This window comes from Bubalus bubalis, chromosome 21, assembly GCF_019923935.1.
Source record: "Bubalus bubalis isolate 160015118507 breed Murrah chromosome 21, NDDB_SH_1, whole genome shotgun sequence".
NCBI lineage: Eukaryota > Metazoa > Chordata > Mammalia > Artiodactyla > Bovidae > Bubalus > Bubalus bubalis.
Genome location: NC_059177.1, coordinates 58,031,811 through 58,057,404, shown reverse-complemented (window position 1 = coordinate 58,057,404; position 25,594 = coordinate 58,031,811). Strand labels below are relative to the sequence as shown.

Below are 25,594 nucleotides of genomic sequence, written 5' to 3'. Positions count from 1 at the left end.
TCTGCGCACCCCTTCCTCCCGCCGGACTGTGAGCACCTCCTGGAGGGCAGGCACCACCGTGCCCGACTCCAGTCCAAGCCGCTGGTGTCCTGAGCACGCAACAGACAGCGACTCGCTGAAGCCGCCCAGTGACCCCGCCAGGCACATTCATCCTCATCACCCCCACTCTCCAGGGGAGGAAGCAGAGGTGCCAAGGCCGTCATAGGTGGGCAGCGCTGGGCTGGTGTGAACCCAGACAGTCGGGCTGTAGGATACAGCTGAACAGAAGGAAGGAAGACATGCATGCCGGGTCAGCCTTGTCCCCCTGGGCCACAGTCATGGGGCTGGACGGTGCAGTGGACGCCACGGCACCCACCCAGGCCCTCCTCCAGGACTGAGCACTCACCAATGAGCTGCGCAGGGTGTCAGCCCGTGAGGCCCACAGCCTCCTGGAATCATCCTCCGGGAAGACCCCCTGGAGGAGAGCATGGCCACCCACTCCAGTATTCGTGCCTGGAGAATCCCCTGGACAGATGAGCCTGGGGGCTGTGGTCCATGCGGTCGCGAAGAGTCCAAGATGACTGATGGCACTCAGCACACGAAGGAGCCCCCGCACCCGAGCTCACGGCCCTCGTCAGGGCGGCTGTGGCCAGTGCCTGGTTGATGCTGGGTCCCCTGCCTCCCTCTGGGGACGACGCTAAAGGGACGTTTGGAGCCCAGAGCCACTCCCAGGACCCACTGGAGCCTCTGTAGCCATGGCATCCTCGCCTGGCTTCTCTCCCACTTCCTGGGAAATGCACGGCAGGTGAGTGTCCACATCGGGGACCCTTTCCAAGGACCCTGATCTAGGGTACCGTGGAACCCATGGGCAGGACGCCACCCCCCAGACACAGGAGGTGCCACGGGTGTGAGCGCTGCCCTGGGAGGGAGCTGCCAGCACCCCCATCCCCTGCCCCCCGCCCCCCAACTCCCACTCCTTTCTCCACCGCCCCTCCTCCCCGCACGTCGATCCATCATGAGCAGAAAAGCTTCACTTCACTCAGCTGCAGCTGTGTTCCTCTGGGCGACTCAGATGAAAGAGGGGGAAAGACAGCTTTTTTTTTTTTTTTGGTAAACACGTGGAGTATTTTCTCCTTGGTCACATTCTTTGAGTCACTCTGGATGCGCTGACTCCAAGCAAGGATTCCTGCCTGCCTCCGGTGGGGATGGCCGGGGAGGCTGCGTTCCACAGAGCAGGGCTGCTGGAATGCGGCCGGGTTGGCCTGGGGAGGGGCGCGGACTCCGGCCGGGCCTCGGAGTGAGCAGCGTCAGTCCTGTCCCCAAGGGAGACGCTCCCGGGTCTGGACTGGGACCTGCTGAAGTGAGTGTTGGCCGGGTGACGGCCGCTCAGACGCCACCCCTGGCTCCCTGTCGTCCTGGGGCTGAAGCCTGGGGCCTGGGGCCTGCCAGCCTCTGCCCACGGAGGGGTCTGGGAGGAGCTGCTTCTCGGGGACAGACGGCCCTCACTGCAGACTCGTCTCTTTCTTGACTTGTCTCTTGCACACTCAGAGCACACGTGTCACCACCTCCCGTGCAAGCTCGGTGCCCTGGGGCGTGTACTGTGGCCCCAAGTGAGGCAGTCAGGTACCCCCAGCTATAGGGTGCGGGGCAAGGAGGCTGATGGGAGTGAGCAGAGCCACAGGAACGTGTTCCTCCCGACTTCTGACATCACTGGATTGGCCTTGGCATTCATTCATTCATTCACCCATCGTTCAGTCGCTGAGTTGTTGTCCAACTCTTTGCGACCCCATGGATGGCACCCCACCAGGCTCCTCTGTCCGTGGGATTTTCCAGGCAAGAAGGCTGGAATGCGTTGCCATGCTCTCCTTCAGGGGATCTTCCTGACCCAGGGATGGAACCCGTGTCTCCTGCATTGCAGGCATATTCTTTACTGCTGAGCCACCAGGGAGGCCCATCCATTCGCTCACTCACTCGCTAATTTCAACTTTCTAGCACGTGTTCTTGAATTTCTGCCCCAGGCAGGCCTGAGGTCGGTGACCGAGCGGCAGAAAGAGGCCAGGCCTCGCTCACCAGAAGCTGACGTCCTGGGTGGGGAGGCGGCCATGCCCCCGACTGTCACATGGGCACGAGGCTGACGCTGCCCTCCCCTGCTGGCAGCTCTGAAGAGGAGTGCCTGCTGTGCTCACGGACCCCCAGCAGCGGCCCTGGCCCCCCCACAGCCCGACTGGAAAGTGCTTGCAAGACAATGGGAGCAGCTGAGTCAGATGGGCTGTCGTGCAGTATGGAGGGGCTGTTCCGGCTGCTCCAGGTTTGGGGGCGTTGGGGAGGACCCTGGAACAATGACAATGGCTGCTGACCAAGGGCTGGCTCCGTGGGTTCCCGGTCCCCCTCCTCCACCCCCGCGGTCGCTGCCGCCTCTTTTGCCTCATCCGCACCTCCTCTCTTCACCCTGATCGCCCTAGGTTCCTTGCGGCTCCTCCCACACCCCTGGCATGCTCCTGCCTCAGGGCCTTTGCACGGCCCGCTCTCTCCACAGCTCCCGCCCCCGCTTCTTGGGGGCCTTAGGCTCAGGTCTCACCTTTGCCAGGACTCTCCCTGACCCCTGCCCTGGTTCGTCTTGAGCCCCGCGGACATCAGTATCTGACATAGCACACATTGCTGTCCTCGGCTTCTCTTGTTTACCACGGGAACGCCACCTGCCCAAGGGCAGGGACTCAGTCTGCCTGCTCCTGCCGGGGCCCCAGCACCCAGACTGGCATCCAGAGCAGGCCCGGTGCTCAGTAACTGAGGGAACGGCTGACGGCAGGCCTGGCTGGAGTGGGGGTGGGTGAAGAAATGATCCCTGAGCTGACACAGGACGAGGAGGGCCAGGCTGGGCGCAGAGGAGGAAAGGGCAGGCCGGGTGGAGAGAACAGCACGGGTGAAGGCATGCATGGAAGGGAGCCCCAAAGTGGGGAGGAGGCCAGTGGCCTAGCTGCACGGCCGCCCACCTCCCGTGGGATGGGGACTTGGCACTGCAGCGGCTCCCTACGGCCACCACGTGGAGGACAGACCTGATCAAATGTGGGGAGGAGGATGTGGCTCAGCCAGGGGCAACTGCAGAGGGAAGCCAGGAAGCAGAGATGCTGGAGAACTGCTCGCCTCCCTCCAGGGACAGCCCCCACGGACCAAGCCTGTGTCCACGGCACCTGCTGGGCTGCTGGCCCCGGCCAGCCCTGCAAAGAGGCAGGGCCAGAGCACCCTGGGCACAGGTCCTGCCCGCGTCCATCCAGACCCCCCTTCTGGTCTTGACCCAGAGACCTGGGCCCTTTCAGGGATGGCTCCGAAGAGGATGGACTTCAAGGACATGTGGTACCTGGACACAAGGACGATGCAACACTCAGACCAGAGACGAGCGTCCTCGCAAAACCTGTCCATGCGTGTTCACGGCAGCAATGCTCCAGCAGCCAGAAGGTAAAACAAGCCAAACGGCAGCATCAGACGGACAGATAAACAAGACGTGGTCTGGACCACAGGGGAGTGTTATGCAGCCCTAAAAAGGGATGGGGTGGAGACCTCCCTGGTGGTCCAGAGGCTGAGACTCTGAGCTCCCAGTGCAGGGGGCCTGGGTTCGATCCCTGGGTGGGGAACTAGATTCCACATGCTGCAATTAAAAGGACCCCGCATGCCATAGTGAAGATCGAAGATCTACATGCCGCTCCTAAAACCCGGCGCAGCCAAAAGAATTTAAGAACGGTTTTTCTAAAGGGGTGAAGTGCCGACACCGGCTACAACATGGATGGACCTTGACAACGTGATGCTCGGTGACAGAAGCCAGACCCCTAAGGTCATATACTGTAACGATTCCATCTGCACAAAAGGGCCTAGATAGGGGAATCCGTAGGAGAAGGCAATGGCACCCCACTCCAGTTCTCTTGCCTGGAAAATCCCATGGATGGAGGAGCCTGGTAGGCTGCAGTCCATGGGGTCACTAAGAGTCAGACATGACTGAGGGACTTCACTTTCACTTTTCACCTTCATGCATTGGAGAAGGAAATGGCAACCCACTCCAGTGTTCTTGCCTGGAGAATCCCAGGGACGGTGGAGCCTGGCAAGCTGCCGTCTATGGGGTTGCACAGAGTCGTACACGACTGAAGTGACTTAGCAGCAGGGGAATCCGTAGAGACAGGAAGCAGACTGCTGGCTGCCTGGGGCTGGGGGACGGGGAGCGGGGAGCTACCATGGACAGGCGTGGGGGTTCCTTTCGAGGCAGTAAAGAGTTCTAGAATGGACTGTGATGATGGCTGTGTGGCTCCGGGAAGCCCTCTGTGCACTTCGTGCCAGGCTGCTCTGAACCACTCCAACCCTCGGGGCTTCAGCACCTGCGCTCTCCTCTGCCTGCAGCACCCTTCCTCGGTTCCTCGTCTGTCCTGTTCAGGAGGCATCCAGAGGGGGCCGAGGTGCTCAGCAAGCATTTGCAGAGTGAATGAATGAGTGAGTGAGTGAGTGAATGCATGAGTGAATGAATGAGTGAGTGAATGAAGAAATGAGTCAATGAATGAATGAGTGAATGAAGAAATGAGTGAGTGAATGAATGAGTGAGTGAATGAAGGAATGAGTGAGTGAATGAAGAAATGAGTCAGTGAATGAATGAGTGAGTGAAGAAATGAGTGAGTGAATGAATGAGTGAGTGAATGAATAAATGAGTGAGTGAATGAATGCATGAGTGAATGAAGAAATGAGTGAAGAAATGAGTGAGTGAATGAGTGAGTGGATGAAGAAATGAGTGAGGAATGAATGAGTGAATGAATGAATGAGTGCATGAATGAGTGAATGAAAGAATTAATGCATGAGTGAATGAATGAGTGAGTGAATGAACGAAGGCGCCCTGGCTTGGGAGCCCAGATGGCCTTTTCCTTCATGGTGGGGTCTAATAGACAGGCCTCTGACTTAGTCTGCAAAAGACCACGCTGAAGCCCCAGGGAGCAGCTTTGGGACCGAGGACAGAGGAGCGGACTCCCCAGAGTACTGGGACAGGGCCCAGGCCCTGCTGCCTGGCACCCTCTGTGCCCTTGGCCACCCCCAGATGAAGGGCCTGGACCCCTGTGAGGTCCTGCCCGGGTGGCCAGGCACGGCTGAAGCCCTGTGAGCGCCCCTGTCCAGCAGTGGAAGCGCCCTCTGCGTCGGCGTCCAGGCGGGCGGGCAGGCCCAGCCGGCAGCCCCTGCTGCCGGCAGCCAGCCCAGGGGCCACGGCATGGGGACACCTCCCCTGAGATCGCCTCTTTCCTGTCCCCGCAGGAGGCAGGTTTTTTCCAGGCTGACAAGAGGGAAAAACACCCCGGGTTATCTCTGTCCCAGGGCAGTTTCCAGCAGCGGTGGGGGGCTCTCCCCCTGCCAGGGGCCGGGCGTGGTGCAGGGAGAGCCAGCTCCTTACTGCTCTACAGCGCCGGGTGACCAGGCACGACTGAAGCCCCCGAACGCCCCCGCCCCAGAGCAGAAGCCCCCTTTGTGCTGGTGTCCAGGAGGGCTGTCGGCGCAGGCGGGCAGCCCTGTGTGCCTGCAGGAGCTAGGGAGGACCAGGAGGTCCATTGAAACCGTGTCACACCAAGCCCCTGGTGCTTTTACAGCAGAGAGGAAAGGCATCAGTGTCCTGACTTGGAGCCCCAGCTCTGCTGCATCCTGGCCGAGTGATCAGGGGACAACATTTAAAGTCCCTGAGCTTGGTTCAATAAGAAGGAAAAACAGCAGAGACCACAGCTGGGGTAGGGCCTCGAGGGGCCTGCCCGCAGCGGGGAGCTGGAGGAGGGGACCTTGGCATGTCTGCAGGACTGTTTATTCCCTGCAGAGGATGCCAGCCAGCCCGGAAATGCAGGCAGTGATGCTGGGTTCTTCCCGGTTGGCCTGGGGGCAACTCCCAACTAAGAGTCTGTGGGGATGGAGTGAATGTCCAGGAGGGAGTGAGTGCCCTGTCACCAGAGGTATTCAAGCCAGACTGAGATCTGTGCCGTCCAAGAGAGGAGCCCCCTGCCACACAAGCATCTGAACTGGGGCTAGTCTGAACAGAGATGTGCTCTAAGTGTAAAGTGATGGCCAGATTTCAAAGATGCACTATCGGAGGGGGACAGGAAGAAAAGGTGAGTCAACCCTCCCCGTGTTTTCATATTGCACGCGTGCTCAGTCACTTCAGTCATGTCTGACTCTGTGCGACCCTCTGGACTGTAGCCCGCCAGGCTCCTCTGTCCATGGCATTCTCCAGGCAAGCTTACTGGAGTGGGTTGCCATTTCCTCCTCCAGGACATCTTCCCGACCCAGTGATTGATCCCGCGTTGTCTCTTATGTCTCCTGCATTCATTGGCAAGCGAGTTCTTTACTCCTAACGCCACCTGGGCAGCCCACTTTCATACTGATTGCATATTAAATAAATGACAATATTTGGGGCATATTAAAAATATTATTAAGTTTAATGTCATCTTCTCTTACCTTTTTGATGGGGCTACTAGAAAATTGAAATTATGTATGTGGTTCATATTAGTTTCTCTTGGACAGCACTGGTCAGAATCCCTGAGCTGTACCTTCACACACCCCTCAGGTGACATGTGTGCAAATGAAAATCTGAGACGCCCTGCGGGCGCCTTGACCCAGGGTCTGGGGGACTTGGCTTTGGGGGACTGAGAACGAACAGCCTGAAGTTCAGCCGTGTTCCGTGGGATACTAAATAATCGATCTCTCGGCCCCTGAGTCATACGCTTGGTCTGTAGTGTCCTTTCTGCCAGCTGGCTCTCACCAAGAACAAACACAAACTTTCAAGAGAAAGGGGTAGTTAAGCGGAGACTGGGCTCTCCTCAAAACGAGCCATGCACTCTCCCAAATCCACCATGCGCTGGCATCCTGTAACTTGCTGAAAAAGTCACTCAATCATGTCCAACTCTTTGTGACCCCATGGAGTATACAGTCCATGCAATTCTCCAGGTCAGGATACTGGAGCGGGTAGCCTTTCCCTTCTCCAGGGGATCTTCCCAACCCAGGGATCGAACTCAGGTCTCCTGCATTGCAGGTGGATTCTTTACCAGCTGAGCTATCAGGGAAGCCATGTAACTTGGTAAAGGCTGGGAAATAATCTCAGAAAACAACTGAAAAATGGATCTGCATGTTTAAAAAAATAAATAAATAAAACACGTAACCAATTCTCCCTAAATTCCTCCTTTTTCTCTCTGAAAACTTGGCCCCGAGGTGTTCAACGGCACTAAATATAGAACTGGTGAGCAAGTGAATCACTCGAGGTGCCAGGGCCCAGGGCTGTTTCACGGTGGAGCTGTAAACCACGGAGAGCTGGGCGCTGGAATCAAAATGCTGACGGGCCTCCAGGCTGGGTGAGGAGCAGGGCTGGGACCTGCCAGGGGAGCGGGCAGGGCGGGGCCTCTCTACACGCAAAGCAGCCCAGGCTCAGAGTTTTGCCCTTGGTTTTCCGAGACAGAAGCTGTACCACACACACTCCTTCCAGAGTCCAGGAGGTGATCTGCCCGTCGCCCCCACCCCAGACCCCAAACACACCGCCTGGGAGCTCACCTCCTGTCTCCTTCAGTCAGTGAGCAACACTGGCCTCTTGGCCTCAAGCTCTTACACTTGCCGTTCCTTCGGTCTGGGATGCTGTTCCCCACGTGGCTCGCTTCCTGACCTCCCGTTCAGCAGAGGCCTCCCCTGACTCCCTAAGAGAAAATGCCCCCCACCTCCGGTCATCTCTGCCCTCTCACCCTGCTCTCCCTTCTCACCACAGCACTCATTACATTGACAGTAGAATCTATACATATGTGATTATTTGTTTATCCCCTGCTTTCCCTCTGGAATGTCAGCTCCATAAAGGCAAGTACCATTTAATCCCAGAGCTTAACACAGTACCAGACACAGAAATAGGTGCTTGATAAACATTTGTTGAAAGAGTGAATGCATGGATTTCCATCCCTTTCTTTCAGCTGGTCTTGTGATCTCACTGGGATAATGTCCAACTTGCCAGCGGTGAGCTCAGCTTTTCATGCATCCTTTCAACACAGCCTCCTTCCGAATATCCATCCATCCATCCATCCAACTGTCTATCCATATAACTGTTCATCCAAACATCCTTCCAAATACTTCCTATCTATCTTTCCTTCCCTGGTGGTTCAGTGGTAAAGAACCTGCCTGCAGTGCAGGAGACCCCGGTTCAATCCCTGGGTCCGGAAGATCCCCTGGAGAAGGAAATGGCAACCCACTCCAGTATTCTTGCCTGGAGAATCCCATGGACAGAGGGGCCTGGTGGGCTACACGGGGTGGCAGAGTCAGACGCGACTGAGTGACTAAATCACAACCACCACCTACCCTTCCAAACGTCTATCCATCTGTCCACGTATCCATTCACCTAACCATTTCCTAATATCTACCCATCTAATCATAAACATAGAACTGGGGAGCAAGTGAACCACCCCGGGGTGCCATGGTTATTATTCATCCATGTCTATATCCATGCCATGCCTATATTATTCATCCATCCAACCAACCATTCAACCATCCACCTAACCATCTGTTAATATCTGTCCATCTAATCACACATCCATCCACCCATATAACCATTCATCTGACCATCCTTCCAAATACAACCTATCATCTATTTATCCATCCAACTAATGACATATAGAATTGATGCTTTTGAACTGTGGTGTTGGAGAAGATTCTTGAGAGTCTCTTGGACTGCAAGGAGATCCAACCAGTCTATCCTAAAGGAAATCAGTCCTGAATATTCATTGGAATCACTGATGTTAAAGCTGAAACTCCAATACTTTGGCCATCTGATGTGAAGAACTGACTCACTGGAAAAGACCCTGACACTGGGAAAGATTGAGGGCAGGAGGAGAAGGGGACGACAGAGGATGAGATGGTTGGATGGCATCACTGACTCAATGGACATGAGTTTGAGTTGGTAAGTTTGAGTTTGAGCTTTGGGAGTTGGTGATGGACAGGGAGGCCTGGCGTGCTGCAGTCCATGGGGTCGCAAAGGGTCAGACACAACTGAGCAACTGACCTAAACTGATCTACATAATCCACCTGCCCAACTGCTCAGTCTCCCGCCCACCCACACCAGCTCCCAGATGCTGGGACCTCCTACTGCCAGGACCCACAGTCTCCGCCCTCCTTCCCCGAGTTCAGCGCATGCTGCCGTGATGCCACGTGGCAATCACTCTTTCCCTCTGCTGTTAGAACATCAGCACCTCGGAAGCACAGGCTGTGCCTTCCCTCTGCTCTCCAGCGCCTGATAGAGGGCTGGCATGTAGGAGATGCCAGTGAACGTTCGCTGAACGAGCAGATTTTTCTTTCCCCCGTATTTATTTGTTTTGCACTTCGTACTCGACTGTGAACTCCCTGATGGCCAAGGCCATTTTCTAGTCATCTGCTGCTAAAATCTCGCATCTGACGCAAACAAGGTGTGTTATCCGTACTGAGTGAATGAGTCAGTGAACGCACATGAGAGAAGAGCTATGGCAAGAGTAGAGATTCTGGAGCCATACTGCCTGGAGGCAGATCCTGGCTCTCTATTTTTTTTTTTAGCGTATGACCTTGGGTGAGTTAATGAACCTCTCTGTGTCTCGGTGTCCTCATTTGTAAAAGGGAGATCACAGTACTTCCTTCCTCAGTCAGAAGGAGAGAGACAAACACCGCATGACATCACCTATATGTCCGATCTAAAACAGGGCACATGTGAACCAGTCCACGAAGCGGAGACGGACTCGCAGATGGAGAACGGCCGCGGCTGCCAAGGGTCGGAGGAGGGAAGGGTCGGGAGTTTGAGATTAACAGACACAGACTGTTATATACAGGATGGAGAGACAAAAAAGGCCCTACTGTGTAACCCAGAGAACTATGTCAATGTCTCAAACCATAGTGGAAAAGAATACGAAAAAGACTATGTGTACATGCAAGCTAAAGAGTCTGCTATGCAGCTGAAATTAACACATTGTAAATCAACTACAGTATTTTTAAAAATAGCGCTTCACTAGGCTCTTATGAGATTTTTATGACTTAATATACATCAAGTGCTTAGAGCAGAGCCTGGAGTAAGATAAGGGTGGGCTTCCCAGGTGGCGCTAGTGGTAAAGAACCCGCCTGCCAATGCAGAGATACAGGAGACGAGGGTTTGATCCCTGGGCTGGGATGATCCCCTGGAGGAGGGCATGGCAATCCGCTCCAGGATTCTTGCCCAGAGACTCCCATGGACAGAGGAGCCTGGCGGGCTACAGTCCACAGGGTCGCAAAGAGGCGGACACGACTAAAGTGACTTAGCAGACACAAGCACTCACACAGGCGGAACAGAGTGAGCAAAGGGAAGGAGGAGATGAGGTCAGAGGGTCCCCGGGGTCCGGGTCATGAACAGCCTCACTGGCGTTTATGAAGACTTCAGCTTCTGCTCTGAGCGAGTTGGGGGCTGATGTAAGGTTGGGAGTGGAGAGTGGATAAGGTAACTCACGTTTGAAGGGCTTCCCTGGTGGTCCAGTGGTTTAAGAGTGCGCCTTGCAATGCCAGGGACATTGGTTCAATCCCTGGTTCAAGCAGCACATGCCCAGGAGCAACCAAACCCGTGTGCCACAGCTGCTGAGCGCTCCCTCCAGAGCCCGTGAGCCCCAAGGACGGGGGCCCACGTGCGCTGGGAGCCCATGCTCTGCAGCAAGAGACGCCACGGCAGTGAGAAGCCTGCGCACCCCAACTGGAGAGTGGCCCCCACTCTCTGCAACTAGAGGAAGGCCACACGCAGCAACGGAGACCCAGCAGAGCCCCAAATAAATCAATAAATATTAAAAAAAGAAACACCTTCCATTTGAAGAGGCTGCCGGGCACGCTGGCAGCAGGGAGGCGCGTTAGGAGCTGCGGCTGTACTAACCAGGGGGAGGGGATGGGGCGTGGACGCGAACGCCACGCACGAAGGCAGAACCCGACCTGCCGGATGTAGGCAGTGGCAGGGGTCAGGACCAAGCCCAGGTCTGGGGCCCGGATGGTGGGGAGGACGGGGCTGCTCCCCTCGAGTGGGTGGGCAGGTGGAGGCAGGGGTGTGTCTGTGGGAGAAGCAGCCGCAGTGAGGGCTGGGCCGGGCAGGCTCTGGGCCAGCAGACCCCCTGGAGCGGGGTGGGGGCAGCTGAGGCTCGAGTCTGGACAGACGTCTGGGCAGGAGAGTGGACTCCACAGACAGCTCTGCAGCTCCGGGATTGTGGCGGTGCCTGGGTACCTCTGGGCGGGCTGGGAAGGGCCGGGGCAGAGCTCTCTCCTGGGGGCGCTGCTCTGGCACCCCCGAGAGGCCCAGGGGGACCTCACCTGTCACAGAGCAGACAGGGCCCATGCAGCGGGCTCTGCCCCTAGCAACCTCCTCTCCTCTGTCCAGTGAAGTGACCAATCTCCACGAGTTCCCGCAGACCTCCTCCCCAAGTCCTCAGCGGGCCACACAAATGGTCCATGGGAAACACGGAGCTTCAGAGCTGCTGCTGCTGCTGCTAAGTCACTTCAGTCATGTCCAACTCTGCAACCCCATAGACGGCAGCCCACCAGGCCCCTCCGTCCCTGGGATTCTCCAGACAAGAACACTGGAGGGGTGGCCATTTCCTTCTCCAGGGGATCTACGCAACCCAGGGATCCAACCGGGGTCTCCTGCACTGCAGGGGGATTCTTTACTGCCTGAGCCATCAGGCGGCTTTGCAAATTATAAAGTGTTTTACAAACGTTGTTAGAATCATTATTATTTCAAAATACTACCAATCCTTCCAGGTCTAAAATACACACATACAGACAGACACACACAGACACACACAGACACACACACTCACAGAGATACACACAGATACACACACACACAAACACACTAAGAAGAGACCCAGAGAGGCTGGGCAGAGCGTGGGCTGCACAGGCAGGTGGCTGAGAGGGAAGCTTGCTTCCATGTCTTCTGCCTGGGCAACCTCAGTCCACCCCTTAACCACCTGTGCCTCCACTCTCCCCATCTGTAAAATGGGAGCAACAGCACCTTCCCCGGGGAGCCAGGGGCTCATTTATGGAGACCAGTGGTACTAGGCCAACACACAGTGAGACAGATCTTGCAAGGGGCGCGCTGAGCAGGGGAGGCTGGGCTGGCCCTGTCCACCCCCAGCGGGCCCTGCCTGGCCCGCCCCCTCCCCGCAATGTCCCGGGGTGGCCCTGAGGTCAGGTGAGCCCCCAACCTGCGGCAGCCCTCAATCTGGGGCCTCGGCTTCGGCTGCCCGTCTGCGAAATGGAGCTCACGAGGACCACACCCCCGCAGGGTGGTCAGGCCGGTGAAACGGACGCCCTCGTGTAGACACAGCACAGGACCCGCGTAGCGAAGGTGCGCTGCAAGGGGAGGGCTTGAAGAAGACCTTTGTCAGCCCAGGGGTCCTTTTGGGGGACACGACAGCACCTTGATCACTCCTCAAGGGACACACAAGTGTCAGAATCAGGGCAAGCGACACTGCCGCGCGGTGCCAAGTCCTCCACTGCGCCCCCACTCTGCTCCCCCTCCCCGGCCTGGGCAGATTTGATAACACCCGGAGTCCCACTCCCCCCGCAGAGCACAAAGGTGGCAATTGTCCCTGGTGGGCGCCTTTTGACTTGGTCTCGCCGCGCTGAAACTGAGCCCCTCTGCTGCGCCCCACCTGGGAGGCCTCACAGGGCCTCACCAGGCCGCCCCCTCCCACTTTGGCCAGTTTCAAATGCATGTCCCCCCTACCCTGCCCCCGGAGGGCCCACAGCCACTCTGGGGACGCCTTCCAAGGGAACCGCCACCCACAGCCCCTCTGCAAGGCCCTGTCCTGGGCTGGCTGGGGCCCAGAGAGGCAGCAGGATTGCACCCCTTGCTGCCAGACCTTTCCGTGTCCCCCGAGAAGTGACACAGAGGTGGGAGCCCAGTGCCCGCCACCCCAAGCCAGCCTGTCCATCGGGCCTTCCTACCTGAGTCACAAGCCACGTGGCCGCCTAGCCCTGGAAACGCAGACTGAGGGCCATGCTGTGTCTTACTCATTGGCAATGAATTCAAACTTCAGCAGCCATGCGGAGCCCGTGGCGGCCACGTAGGACAGCAGGGCTAGGAGCACTTTCAATGCCTTTGCTCTTCCAACCCTCATAATACGAAGCAATTGTCACCGTTTTGCAGAGGAAGACGTTGTGGCACAGGGAGGCGTGTTAAGACGCCCAAGGTCACACAGCCCAGAAACAGGAAAGCTGGGCACCATCTCCAGAGCCCAGTCCCCACAGCAGGCCAAGCCAGCCTCAGCCCAGCCCCTCGGCTCCACGGCTGTGTGCAGAAAGGCAGGGGACAGGCCCTTGCAACCCCCGAGCCCCACAGGACCCCTTCTGGACAGCAGGCATCACACTGAGGTCGCCCCACCTTGCTGAGCACACCCACTGGGCGCCGGCCTCCAGGGTGGGCTCTGGGAGGTGCTGAGGTGGTTCTCATGCCCGCCCAGAGAGACGAGAGGAGTTGGCAGGGGGACAGGATGGGGCTCCCCGGCCAGCTTCCCTAGGCTGAGCCAGCCCAGAGGTCCCACGATGGCAGGAGGTGTGCCGAGTCCCGGCACGGGCCTGGGTACCCCTGGCACCTCCTCGTCCAGCTCCTGCACCCCCAGGATGGCCCAGGCCTCTCTCCTGCTGGCGATGAACAACAGGCGCAACTTCCTCTCCACATGGCCCAGGAGAGTCCTCTCCCAGGACAAAGGCAAGGCTGCCCTAGCGCTGCAGCGGCCAGGACAGGAGAGGACAGGAGGTGCCCGAATAACCTACGAGCCCCAAACCTCAGACACTGGGGCCTTCTGGGGGGGTGGGAGCCCCAGAGCATCTGAGGTGCCCCAAACAGGGTGCCGGAGAATCTCAGGATAACGTCTTGGAACCATGGGATGGAAGAAATGGGGAGAAACGTGCCTAGGTCCAAGAGGTCCTGGGGCAGCAGACGCTGTGAGAGGTTAAAAGCCGGATCCAGAGCCAAGGCAGTGCCTGCCTGCTATGTGGCCTGGGTTGTGTCTTGATCTCTCTGAGCCCCTGTTTCCCCATTTGTAAGATGGAGACGACAACGGAGAATGGCAGCCTCACGGGACCCGTGGGGATGAAGTTGGTGAGAACTCAGAACCCGGCCCCCACCTTCTCCCAGCAACCAGGCACCTGCCTTCCGGCTCATCCCATCATCAGAGCTGCGACCGGCAGCCTCCTCCCAGCCTCCTCTGTCTGGTGGTCCTGCCGCCTGCCTCCCCACACCCCCACCCCGGGCCCCTCGCTGACCGGGGGACAGTGACAGCCTTCCCAAGGTCACCCGCCTCAGGCTGAGGTCCTAAGCTCCTCCCAAGACCTCTGGGCCTGCCTGTGCCTACCCGGACTGGGCTGGGAGGGGGGGTCTCAGCAACCCAGGGCTAAGCGGGGTGCTGAGGACCAGGCCCCGTGGAGCTGGGGTCCCGGAGACATCTCCCTTCTCCAGGGAAGGACTGGGGCTGCCCCCGCCCCCCATCGCCTCCCTGCCCCTCCCACTGCTATCGCCACGGCAGCATCACCCACCGGACCTGGCTGTGCCCTGCCCTCACTGTGTCACCACGGAGAACTGGAAAAAAAGCCTCCCTCCCGGGCATCCTCCCCCCGGGCCCCTGCGGGCTCTGTTCCAGCCCCTCCTCGCGGCTTCCGCTCTGGACCTGCCTGACTCCTTCCTCTGGGCCTGCACGTCCCGGCCTGGCCATCCCTGCGGGCTGTCCCCAGGGACCTCCCAGCCCCACGGCAGCAACCCGTCCAGCCCACCCCCTGCTTCGGCCGGTCACGGGGTGGGGAGGGGTCGACACAGCAAGGGGGTGCTGAGCTGGGCCTGGGCGCACATCCTGCCCCTCACCCCAGCTGCCTGTGGCCTCGGCACGGTCTCTGTGATGGGTCTCTCATTTATTAAATGGGCACAGTTCTCAGTGCCGTCTGGAGACCAGGGCAGTAGAGGCTGGGGACCAGAGTAGGGGCTTCGGTTTTTGAGTTTTACTTTGTAACAGATACGTTATAAATATTTAAAGCTATGTGTGTATGTTAAGTCGCTCAGTCGTGTCTGACTCTCTGTGACCCCATGGACTGTAACCCGCCAGGCTCCTCTGTCCATGGGATTTCCCAGGCAAGAAACCTGGAGAGGGTAGTCATTCCCTTCTCCAGGTGGTCTTCCCAACCCAGGGATCGAACCTGGGTCTCCTGCACTGCAAGGCAGATTCTTCACCATCTGAGCCCACCAAGGAAGGCCCCCTGCAAAAGGCAGATTCAAATGTAAAACTACAAAGCTTTTAGAGGAAAAAAACAGTAAAATTTTCGGGACCGAGAGCTCAGCAGAGAGTTCTCCGCACAAAAGCACTATTCGTAAAAGGGAGAACTGATAAATTAGACCTTATTAAAATTAAAAACATCTGCTCTGCAAAAGAATCTACGAAAAGGAGGAAGGGACAAGCATAAACCAGAGCAGGGGGCACCGCAAACTGTGCATCTGACAGACTAACATCCAGAACATACAAGCAATTCTCAAAACTCAGCAGCAAGAAACCCAATCGAATCAGAAACGGGCATGAGGCACGAAGAGACATTCCTGGGGAGAGCATGCTCATTTGGCAAATACACACGTGGAAAGACGGTCCACATCACTAGCGACGAGGGAAACAGTCGTTGAAACCACAGTGAGGACCTGCACCCACCTCTCAAACAGCAAAACCGAAGGCCAGAGACAACTCCCAGTGCTGGAGAGGATGCAGTCAAACACGCTCCCTGGCACAGCACCGGCGGCCACCTGGACCGCTCTGCGAGACCACGCAGCCGCTCTGCGCGAGTGTGGCCCTTCCTCACAAGGCTCAACACACAGCCACGGCACCGACCCCGGAGACCTGGAACCGTGCGTTCACACCGAAACCTGTCCACCAGCATTCACAGCCGCCTCGTGCGCCACAGCCCCCGCCCGGAAACTACCCAGACAGCCCTGGACGGGGGAAGGGCTCCGTACCGTGAAACCACACTCCGTCAAAGAAAGGAACAAACTCTCCATCGACGCAACAAGTTGAATGAATCATGAGGCGATTATGCTGAGTGAAAAAAGCCGATGCCAACTGGTTACCTACTGTGTGATTCCACTTATATAACAACCTTGAAATGATAAAATGTGGAAATGGACAAGACATTAGTGGCTGCCAGGGGCTAGGAAGGCCATGAAGAAGGCTGAGTGTGGAAGAATTGATGCTTTTGAACTGTGGTGTTGGAGAAGACTCTTGAGAGTCCTTTGGACTGCAAGGAGATCCAACCAGTCCATCCTAAAGGAGATCAGTCCTGGGTGTTCATTGGAAGGACTGATGCTGAAGCTCTAATCCTCTGGCCACCTGATGCGAAGAGCTGACTCACTGTAAAAGACCCTGATCCTGAGAAAGACTGAAGGTTGGAGGAGAAGAGGGAGACAGAGGATGAGATGGCTGGATGGCATCATCGACTCCACAGACATGAGCTTGAGCAAACTCTGGAAGACAGCGGAGAACAGGGAAGGCTGGTGTGCTGCAGTCCACTTAGGTAAAGACAGGGACATGACTGAACAACAAGGGCTGAGGAGGGTACAAGGAGGGAGGGAAGCAGCTCCGGCTGCCAAAGGGAAGCGCAGGAATCCTCACCACGGAACGTTCCGTGTCCTGACCGTGCCGACCCACACCCGGCTGGGATGCCGTGTTAATTTTACGAGCTGCCGGGGAACACCGAGCAAAGGGCACGCAGGAGCCTTCTGAATTCTTACAACCGCACGTGGGTTGACATCTCAACATAAACATTTTAATGTAAAAACGCAAGAAATTCATTGACGTTTTACTGTGAGATACGCAATGAATACATGTTTGCTCTAAAAATGCCCCACACAACACTGGAGACACATTCGTACTAAAAAACCCTTCAGTATCTCGAATTGGACTGGGAGGCCTGTTCTTTATCTGGCAACCCTACGCCTGGGAAATCCCCCCAGGTGAGAGGAGATGCCTGGCACGTCACTCGTCAGTCCACACACACTGCCTGAGCACTTACTGTATGCCAGGCCCCGTTCTAGGCACGGAGGAGACAGCTGCAAACTCAGGCCGCCCAGCCCTTGCGGTGCTGATGTTGTAGTGGGAGGAGACGGGGGACAGACACATTAAGTGTGTGCTTCATCACTCAGTTGTGTCTGACTCTTTGCACACCTCTGGACCATAGCCCACCAGGCTCCTCTGTCCAGAGGATTTTTCAGGCAAGAATACTGGCGTGGGTTGCCATTTCCTCCTCCAGGGGATCTTCCTGACCCAGGGGATCAAACCCACGTCTCCTGTGTCTCCTGCGTTGCAGGCAGATTCTTTACCCGCTGAGCCATTCAGGGAAGCCCCGAGCAGAGACGTAGAGAGATGTGTGAATAAGATGACTTCACACGGCGGTAAGAGTGACAAAGAAAATAAAGCAGGACAGTGAACAGAGCTGAGGTGGACAGACGGGTGGAAAGTCAGGGAGGGATTCCCAGGGAAGGGGGCCTCTGAGCAGAGACCAGCAAGAATTAGCTACGCAGACGTTTGAGGGAAGGGCATTCCAGACCAGGGAAACAGCACGTGCCAAGGCCCTGCGGCAGGAACACAAGCTTGGCGGACTTCCAGAGCATACGGCCAGGGACACGGCTGGTGTCCAGTCGGTCCTAAGCACCTTGTACTCCTCCCATCCCCTCACGTCAGAACTAGAAGACCCTTCTGACACTCAAGGTCCCACCATGGAGGACATGGAAGCCCTGGAGGGTCGGGGTTTGCCCACAGCCACCCTTGGTCCACCTCCCTCACATCTGGAAGCCGTCACATCTGGAAAGGGAAGAACCCACGGGGGCACCAGACCTGGAGCCAGGAAGGACACGGAGGCCCTCGGAGGCCTCCCCAGAGCGCAGCCTGGGCGGCTGGCCGGCTCCGGGGCAGGTGGGACCTGGCTGGGCTCAGGCCCTCGGCGTGCCACCTGACCACTCCATCTGATCAAATATGCAAGTGGCCCTCAGGACAGCAGAGGGGAGCATAGCTAAGCAGCCTTATCTGGGCCCCGCCCCAGCCACCTGAGGCCAGCGCCCTGCCATTCCCTGGCTCCCAGGCCTTAGGGCAGGGTGGGAAGCCCGCTCCTGGGAGCACCCAGACCAGACGGGGCAGGGCAGGAAGGGACAAGACCGGCACCCTCGGCGGGCAGGGGCTGGGCAGGGACTGGGAGGTGACTCCCGTTAGGGTGGAATTCCATCTCCCTGAGCTCACCTTCCTTGGAGCAAGCGGCACATTCCAGCGGGGCCAGCCCCATCCCAGCTGGGCCCCCATCCCCAGGGCTGCCTCCACGGGGCTCAGGCACCGCGTGCCCAGGAAGGGCCTCCAGAGCTCCTCTGCATGCATGGCGCATAATGTCCAGTGAGGCCTCGAAGGCAAGCCCAGCCCGGTGCAGGAGTGCCATGGAGGCGCAGAGACTGACCCCCAGGCCCCCAGCAGAAAGCCAGCTCCAAGCGCAGGGATCAGGGACAATCCACAAGGCCCACCTCCCCGTCTTCTGCGGCCCATACGTTCCTGCCCCAGTGCTTGTTTCCCCAGGGCTGAGCCCGGCTCTGGGCCTTCCCAGTACAATCTTCAGGCTAGCCTGTCCTGCTACTACCCCAGGGCGTCGGCTCTCACCTCCCATTGGTGGCTTCCAGAAGTGGCTCCAACCAGGACCCCCCTCCAGGCACGCGTGGTCCCTGGGCTTCCCCACCTGCTGCTCATGGGGCCCCCCACTCCCAAGCCCAAGTGCACCCTCATAACCATCACCCCTCATGTCCAGTCTCCACCCGCCCCAGGGCCTGACCGCAGGGAGGTGGGCTCCTACCCACCCACCCCAGATACAACCCAAGCTGGGTTCCTGCCCACTCTGGCCCCTAAATGGCAGTGCCCCCTGCCCACCCATGGGCTTTGCAGGGCTGGGGCACCCGCTGCCACCCTACCCCCTGCACTCTGCTCCCCACCTGGTCCCAGAGACCTGCCCCCGGCACCCTTCCTGCAAAGCCTATGCAAGAACCGCCAGCCCAGGGGGGATGCTTTCTCCTGGGCCTACACTTGACCCCAGCCCCCTCTGCAGCCCCGTCACCCACGGGCCCCTCTCCCCACGTATATGCAGTCTGCCCCAAGGGCCCATGCTTTTGTAGGACTTCATGCCCCTGTAGAGCTTTCCTGGTGGCTCGGATGGTAAAGAATCTGCCTGTAACTCAGGAGACCCAGGTTCAATAGCTGGGTTGGGAAGATCCCCTGGAGGAGGGCATGGCAACCCACTCCAGTATTCTTGCCTGGAGAATTCCACGGACAGAAGAGCCTGGGGGGCTACAGTCCATGAGGTCACAAAGAGCTGGACACGACTGAGCGACCAACACCATGCTTTTACAGCGGCCGTGACTTTTCCTGAACTCCCTCCCTCCCGCCTGCCTTGTCCACGTGGAGGACTCCTAGGTATCCTTCAAAGCCCTGCTCAAGGGTCCCTCCTTTTTGCCCCAGAGGTGTCTGGACTTGTCCAAGAAGAAACTGCTCCCGCCTCTGAGCCCCTACGAGCCTCCTGAACAGCTGCGTGTCTCCTGCACTGTTCAGTCCCGAATTATCATTTTTGCTCCTCTACCCGCCTCTCTCACTAGACTGAGCACCTTGAGGGCAAAAGGAGTGGTGAGCTCATCCCCTCACAGCCCCAAAGGTGGGAAAGAGATGACGCAAAGCCGCAAAGATCCCAACACCGTCCAGGGATTCCAACCCACCGCTTCGGACGCCTCGCTCCCTCCCAAAGACCTTGATTTCAAACCTAAAGTGTGAAAGTGTAAACATTAACATTCTACAGCCCCAACCTCAACAGTCTGTGATTTCAACCCCAAAATACGGTGACCCTAAAATTCCAAAATATGGGTCCTGGTGCTGGGAAAACTTGAAGGCAAAAGAAGGGACGACAGAAGATGAGATGGTTGGATGGCATCACCAACTAAATGGACATGGGTTTGAGTAAGCTCCAGGAGATGGTGAAGGACAGGGAAGCCTGGCGTGCTGCAGTCCATGGGGTCACAGAGTATTGGTCACAACTTGGCGACTGAACAACAAAATTCCAACAGCGACTCTGATTGGAACATCACATCTCCAAAGGATCTGCTGGCTCTGTCTTCTCGCTCTGATTCAACACTGCTGACCACACGATTGCTCGGGACAGCAGGTCATGGCTGCAGGGGTGCCCACCGCCCTCCCAGCGCAGCCCCTCGGACACATCTGCAGGTAAAAGCCTGGCTCGGCGCCCCCCCGGAGCAAACTGGAGACAGGGTGGTCCCTGCGCGTTATTCGTCATCAGTCAGCTGGGTCGGGTGCGCCCCTGCAGCCCCAGGGCCACCCCTCGTGGGGTCTGCCACCACCCCGGCCCCCGGGACGCACACCCCGCCCCCCTCCCCCCTTTCTCTCGCGCAGGCTGCCAGCAAGCCCAGAGCCCCGTGGTCAGGTTGAGTCTTGTCTCCTCTCAGCAGGGGGAGGGAGCCGGCGATAAACACATCTGTGCCTCCTTCCAAGACGCTCAGCAGGACTTCCAGCTCACCAAGACCTCCAGCCCCACTGCACCTGGGGCCCACGGAAGCCTGGGGTGGGCAGAGTTTCTGGTGCAGGGTCCCATGCCTACAGGCTGCATGGTCCCCGGCATCCCCCAACTGCGCCCCCGCCAAGCCCCGGAGCAAACGGAGGCTCATCACCCGTGTGACAGATGAGGACACTGAGGCCCCCAGAGGGGTGGGCCCCAGGCTGAGCCTCGGCTGCCTGGGGCTAGGCCCTGCTCCTGGCCGCTGGGATCTGGGTCCGGTCAGTTGGGGTGCCTCGGTTCTGGGGGTGAGGAGCCAGGCAGGGAGACCCCCTTCCTGCTGTGCTCCGACCGAGTGGTGTGGCCATTGCCCCGGGTAGCTGAAGGCTAGTCAGGACCCGCTCCGGGCCTCGGCTTGCACCCCCAAACCACAGAGCAGCTGCGCTGGGGGTGGATCAGTGTGCATTGGGGAGCCCCAGATTCAGCCTCTTTGCTCTGGAAAATACAGCGTCTGGCTGAACGGCCATCCAGGAGGCCACCCTCAAGTGTCCTCTCAAACCAGAGTGGAGCTGTCCACCCCCAGGGACGGGAGCTTCCAGGTTAGGAGGGAGCCCGTGACCTCAGCCCTAAGGAGTGCTCCGACCGTAGCAAGCGGGTGGGCAGACTGCCCTGGGCAGGCGCTCCCGGCACAGGGCTGGACCGGCAGGGCCTTCAGTCCAACCCCTGCCCCACCATCACCACCTGCGCGGTGACTCACCACGGCCAGCCGGGAGGCTCTGACACAGCGGGAGGGACAGACGGCCGCTGGTGCCTCTCCCCTGTCCGCCTGCAGGGAGCCCGGCTCCCCTCTGAGACGGGCAGGCCACCCCCAACATCGGTACCAGACAGCTCCCTCCTACGCCACACATACGCACCGTCTGCGGTCACACCCACCCTGTGCTGAGGGCCAGCCGTGTGCCAGGCCCTGGGAAGGGCTCCCCTGCCCCCTCCCCGTCCCTCCTCACCCTGGACCGAGGACACTCGCGCCAGCCCTGCTTCCTTCCCGGGAGGAGGAGAGCGGCAAGAGCCATGATCAGAACCCAGGGGGCCCACTGCCGGCCCACGCTGTGCAGAGGGCCAACCCGCCAGCCAGACTCCAGGCTTCACATTCTGGCTTTAACCCTGAATAGCACGTCAGTCAACCCCTCTGTGCCTCAATTTCTCAATCTGCAAAATGGGGTAACAGTGCTACCGTTCACAGGGATGCCGTGAGGATGAAGGGAGAAGACCGCTGGCCCCCAGACACGCTCGAGCAAAGCAAGGAGCCCTGGCAGCCAAAGAGGCAGCGCCAGGCCCCCTCGCCAGGACATGTGTTTGAGCCCCTAGAGTAACCTTCTTTCTCTTTTCCCTCTTGCACATTTTTCAAGAGTCACTGGTGACGACCAGTTTTAAAAACCAGCAAAAAAATGAAGTGCTTGTGCTTGAAAATCTGGGTCTAAAGGCAGAGGTGGCAGCCACTCTGGGACACCCCGGACCATCTTCCAAGCTGAGCCCAGACTCTCAGAGGGCATGAGGAGACAGTGAAGAGGGGGTGGTCCCGTCCATCCTTTTCAGCTCCAGATCTTGGTTAAGCTGACCAAGGATGTGTTAGCAGCCCTGGCATGTACCCCAGGGGGATGACTTCTACTGAACTCATCTCGACTCCCGAGGCCCCCCCAGCCCACAATCTGAGTTTTTACAGCTGATTTTGTGGATCCCAGGACTAGAGTTCATATCCACCCCTCGTCCCATCTTGCTGGGTTACAATGTTCTAACAGGGACACAATTACTCTGCCTTGTCGGTAACTGACCAGCATCATACCACACAGGACCCCCGACCGGCAGCGAATGGACCATGGACTCCAGGCGAACCAGGCAAGGGCAGAGCCCCGTGCCCCATCGCCAGACCCCCAACCCCAGCCGTTAACGAAGACGCCGTCTCGCGGCGCCTGCGCCAGGGCCGCCTGGCACCCCCCCGGCCACCTACCTTCCGGCCTGCCTCGTTATTGTGTAAGTTCATGAGAGTCCGGGCGTTCTGCTTGATCTCCCGGGCATCCACAAAGACCTTGGCGAAGCCGATGCCATAGCGGATGTCGGCAGAGCAGCCACCCCACTTCCAGCCCTCGTCCCGGTGGTACTGGCCCTGCTTCTCCTTGTCGCAGCCGCAGTCGCTCAGGTTGCCCTGCGTGCAGGCCGCCGTGATGGCGTGGGCCACGCCCGCGGCGATGATGGCGTAGGTGAAGGCGGCCTCCCGGCTCCCTGCGGGGACAAGAGCGGGAACACTGGGCTCAGGTCTGGGTGTCCGGGGTGAGGAGGCAGGCTGAGCTCCGCTGGGGTCCACCAAGACCAACCCAGCGCCCGTCCCTGGCCCCCAGAGCCCCCCCATCACGTGCACCCCAGTTCAATCCCCAGTCACTGAACACCCTGGGGAGTGGACGGGGGCAGCGCAGGAGAGGGGCACCTGGTTGCCTGGCCCCTGTGACGTCAGAGGAGGGACCCCCCCAGCATACCAATTACCACCCACACTCCACACTGATGTGGCTGCGTGCACACACACACACACACATGAGGCCCTGGCAACCATCAAGCAGCACTTTGAACACCCACAGTGTGCAAAGGCTCTGGAGCCACAAGCCTGGGCCAAAACCACAAAGCATCAGTCTCTGCTCTAGTACTTTCAGCTGCTGCCACCCTTCCCTGGGTCTCGGCCTCCCCCCATAAAGTGGGGACCCCAGGGAATAGGAGATCAGGGTTTTTTACCGGTGTCTGATGGTGGCGAACACCTGCTATGAAACTGGGTCAAGCCTGCGAACATGAACGGAGAGTGACAGCTCTTTGCCACTTTGAGCCTTCAGGTAACTAATAAAAGGACCTTTTGCAAAATGCGGTGTGCACATGCATCCTTACGCTTCAATATATGTTTTACTGTTATTTTTTGAACAATAATGTTTAAATAGAACTACTTAATAACTCTACCAAATATAAGAAAAGCAAAATTTTCAGTCAAAAAATAAGTAAGGATTAAAAACAGAGAGAGAGATGAGAGTCTGTCCGCAGCTCTGGGCGCCCACCTGGCCCATGGCACCTGCCTGAACAGCAGCTCCTGTGCTCGGGGTCTTGCTCCTGCTGCGCTCAGGTCACCTGCGGTCCAGAGGTCCAGCCCACGAGACTGTGAGCACGTGCAGACAAGGCTGGGACCTGCGTCCTCAGCCTCCGTCTGACACAGATATCAGAGCTGGGGGAGGGGAGAGGGACCGCCCGCAGGGACGGGAGGACAGGCCGGCATTGGGAAGCGGGGTCCTGGGGACCCCACTCAAAGTGGCATCGAGTCCTCACTCTCCGTTCACTCTCGCAGGCTTGAATCAATTGCACAGCATATGGGCTCCACCTTCAGACACTGTTCTAAACTCTGACCTCTTGTTCCCTGGGGTCCCCATGAGAAAGGCACTGTGGCGGGGTCCCCACCTTACAGGGGGGAGGCCAAGACCCAGCGCTGAGGGGTCGCTTCCCCATACGCTTTCCCAGCTACGTGGAGACGGGGCCTGGCCGGGAGGATGGCTGGAGGCCCCGTGGAAGGAGGAACATGGGCCCAGCAGGAGGGCGCTGGGGTGGTCAGCGGGGCGCAAGGGTCCTGCATAGCTGGGGGGCGGGAGACAGAACCAAGTGGGGAGTCACTCGGGCTGGTGACACAGCCTCCCGGCCCCTCTGGGTCTGAGAGCAGCACCATCTGCCCAGGAAGGACAGGATCCCAGGCCCTGCATGTGGCGTGGGCACTCAGAGCCAGAATGGGTGGGGGTCAGGGAAGCCCCTGGAGGAAGAGGCTTTGCGGGCAGAGAAGCATTTCAGGGTCTGGGAGGGGGGTGACGGTGGCTGAAGCGGGGGCCAGGGAGGTGGAGGAGGCAGCGACCCCCAAGATGCTTCAAGCCCCGGGTCACTGTCATCTGACTCAGGCAGGCCTTTTCTCACGCACCCCGCCCCGCTTCACTGCACAGCCCCCACCCAGGCTGCCAGGACATGAGCACCCTGCCCCCCAGCCACCTTCCCCCGCCGGCCCCTGCTCCACCAACCCTGCAGACACGTAGGCCTGTCCACCTGCCGGACCCACTGCTTCACTGCGCCACAGCCAGACCCTGGCATTCTACAACAGCTCTGCTCACACAGGGGCTCCAGAGCGCGAACACCCAAGTCCAGACCCCAGCTCGGCCACGCAGTGGCTGCAACGCAGGCAAGGTCCTCCTCGTCCTGAGGCTCAAGCTCTAGCTCACGCTACCGAGCACCAGACCCACAAGGAAACAACCCACAGGAACAGACAGATGACAGCGAGGTCAGAGCCGCACAGACAGCAGAGAATCGCCAGGTGGAGGGAACACAGAGAGTGAGACGGGGAGGAGAGCCCCGTTCCGCCACTTTCTGGCTGTGTGGCCTCAGCCGGGTCACCTAACTGCTCTGTGCTCCAGTGCCTTCACTACCAAATAGAAGAACGACCACCCACTTTGTCAGGGAGGTTGACAGGACTTGGCAGAATTAACAAAGAATTTAGCAAAGAGCCTGGCATGAGAAAGAAAGTGTGTGTTAGTCACGTTTGACTCTTTGAGACCCCATGGACTGCAGCCCACCAGGTTCCTCTGCAAGAATACTGCAGTGCGTTGCCATTTCCTTCTCCAGGGGGTCTTCCCAACCCAGGGTTCAAACCCAGCTCTCCTGCATTGCAGGTAAGAGCCTTTACCATCTGAGCCACCAGGGAAGCCCTGCATGAGAAACTGACCCCGGGTATCAAATTGATTACTATTCCTACTGATGATGGTAGTTAACAGTCCCATAGGAGAAGGCTGTGAGGTAAGAAGGAGTCTTCATTTGTTGAAGAAACCGGGGCCGAGAGAAAAGTCTGGCTCGTTCAGGCCACCCAACTGGTAGGGCGGCAGTGATGAGCTGTGCAGACCAGGTACTGTCCCTGGTGATCAGATGACCACAAAGTGCGGAGGCCCGGCTGGTGGCCTCGGCAGGTGAGTGGACACTGTGTCTCATTTATTTGCCCCAGAGC

General features: G+C 58.4%; 1 protein-coding gene across 1 annotated transcript in view; it reads right to left on the bottom strand.

The window, feature by feature from the left end:
- WNT7A (Wnt family member 7A) overlaps positions 1 to 25,594 on the bottom strand; it is a 63,658-nt gene that overhangs the window by 19,198 nt on the left and 18,866 nt on the right. The window contains exon 3 of the mRNA XM_006078873.4: positions 22,541 to 22,812. Coding sequence (XP_006078935.1) covers positions 22,541 to 22,812 — 272 coding nt within the window. The remainder of the gene's footprint in view (positions 1 to 22,540; positions 22,813 to 25,594) is intronic.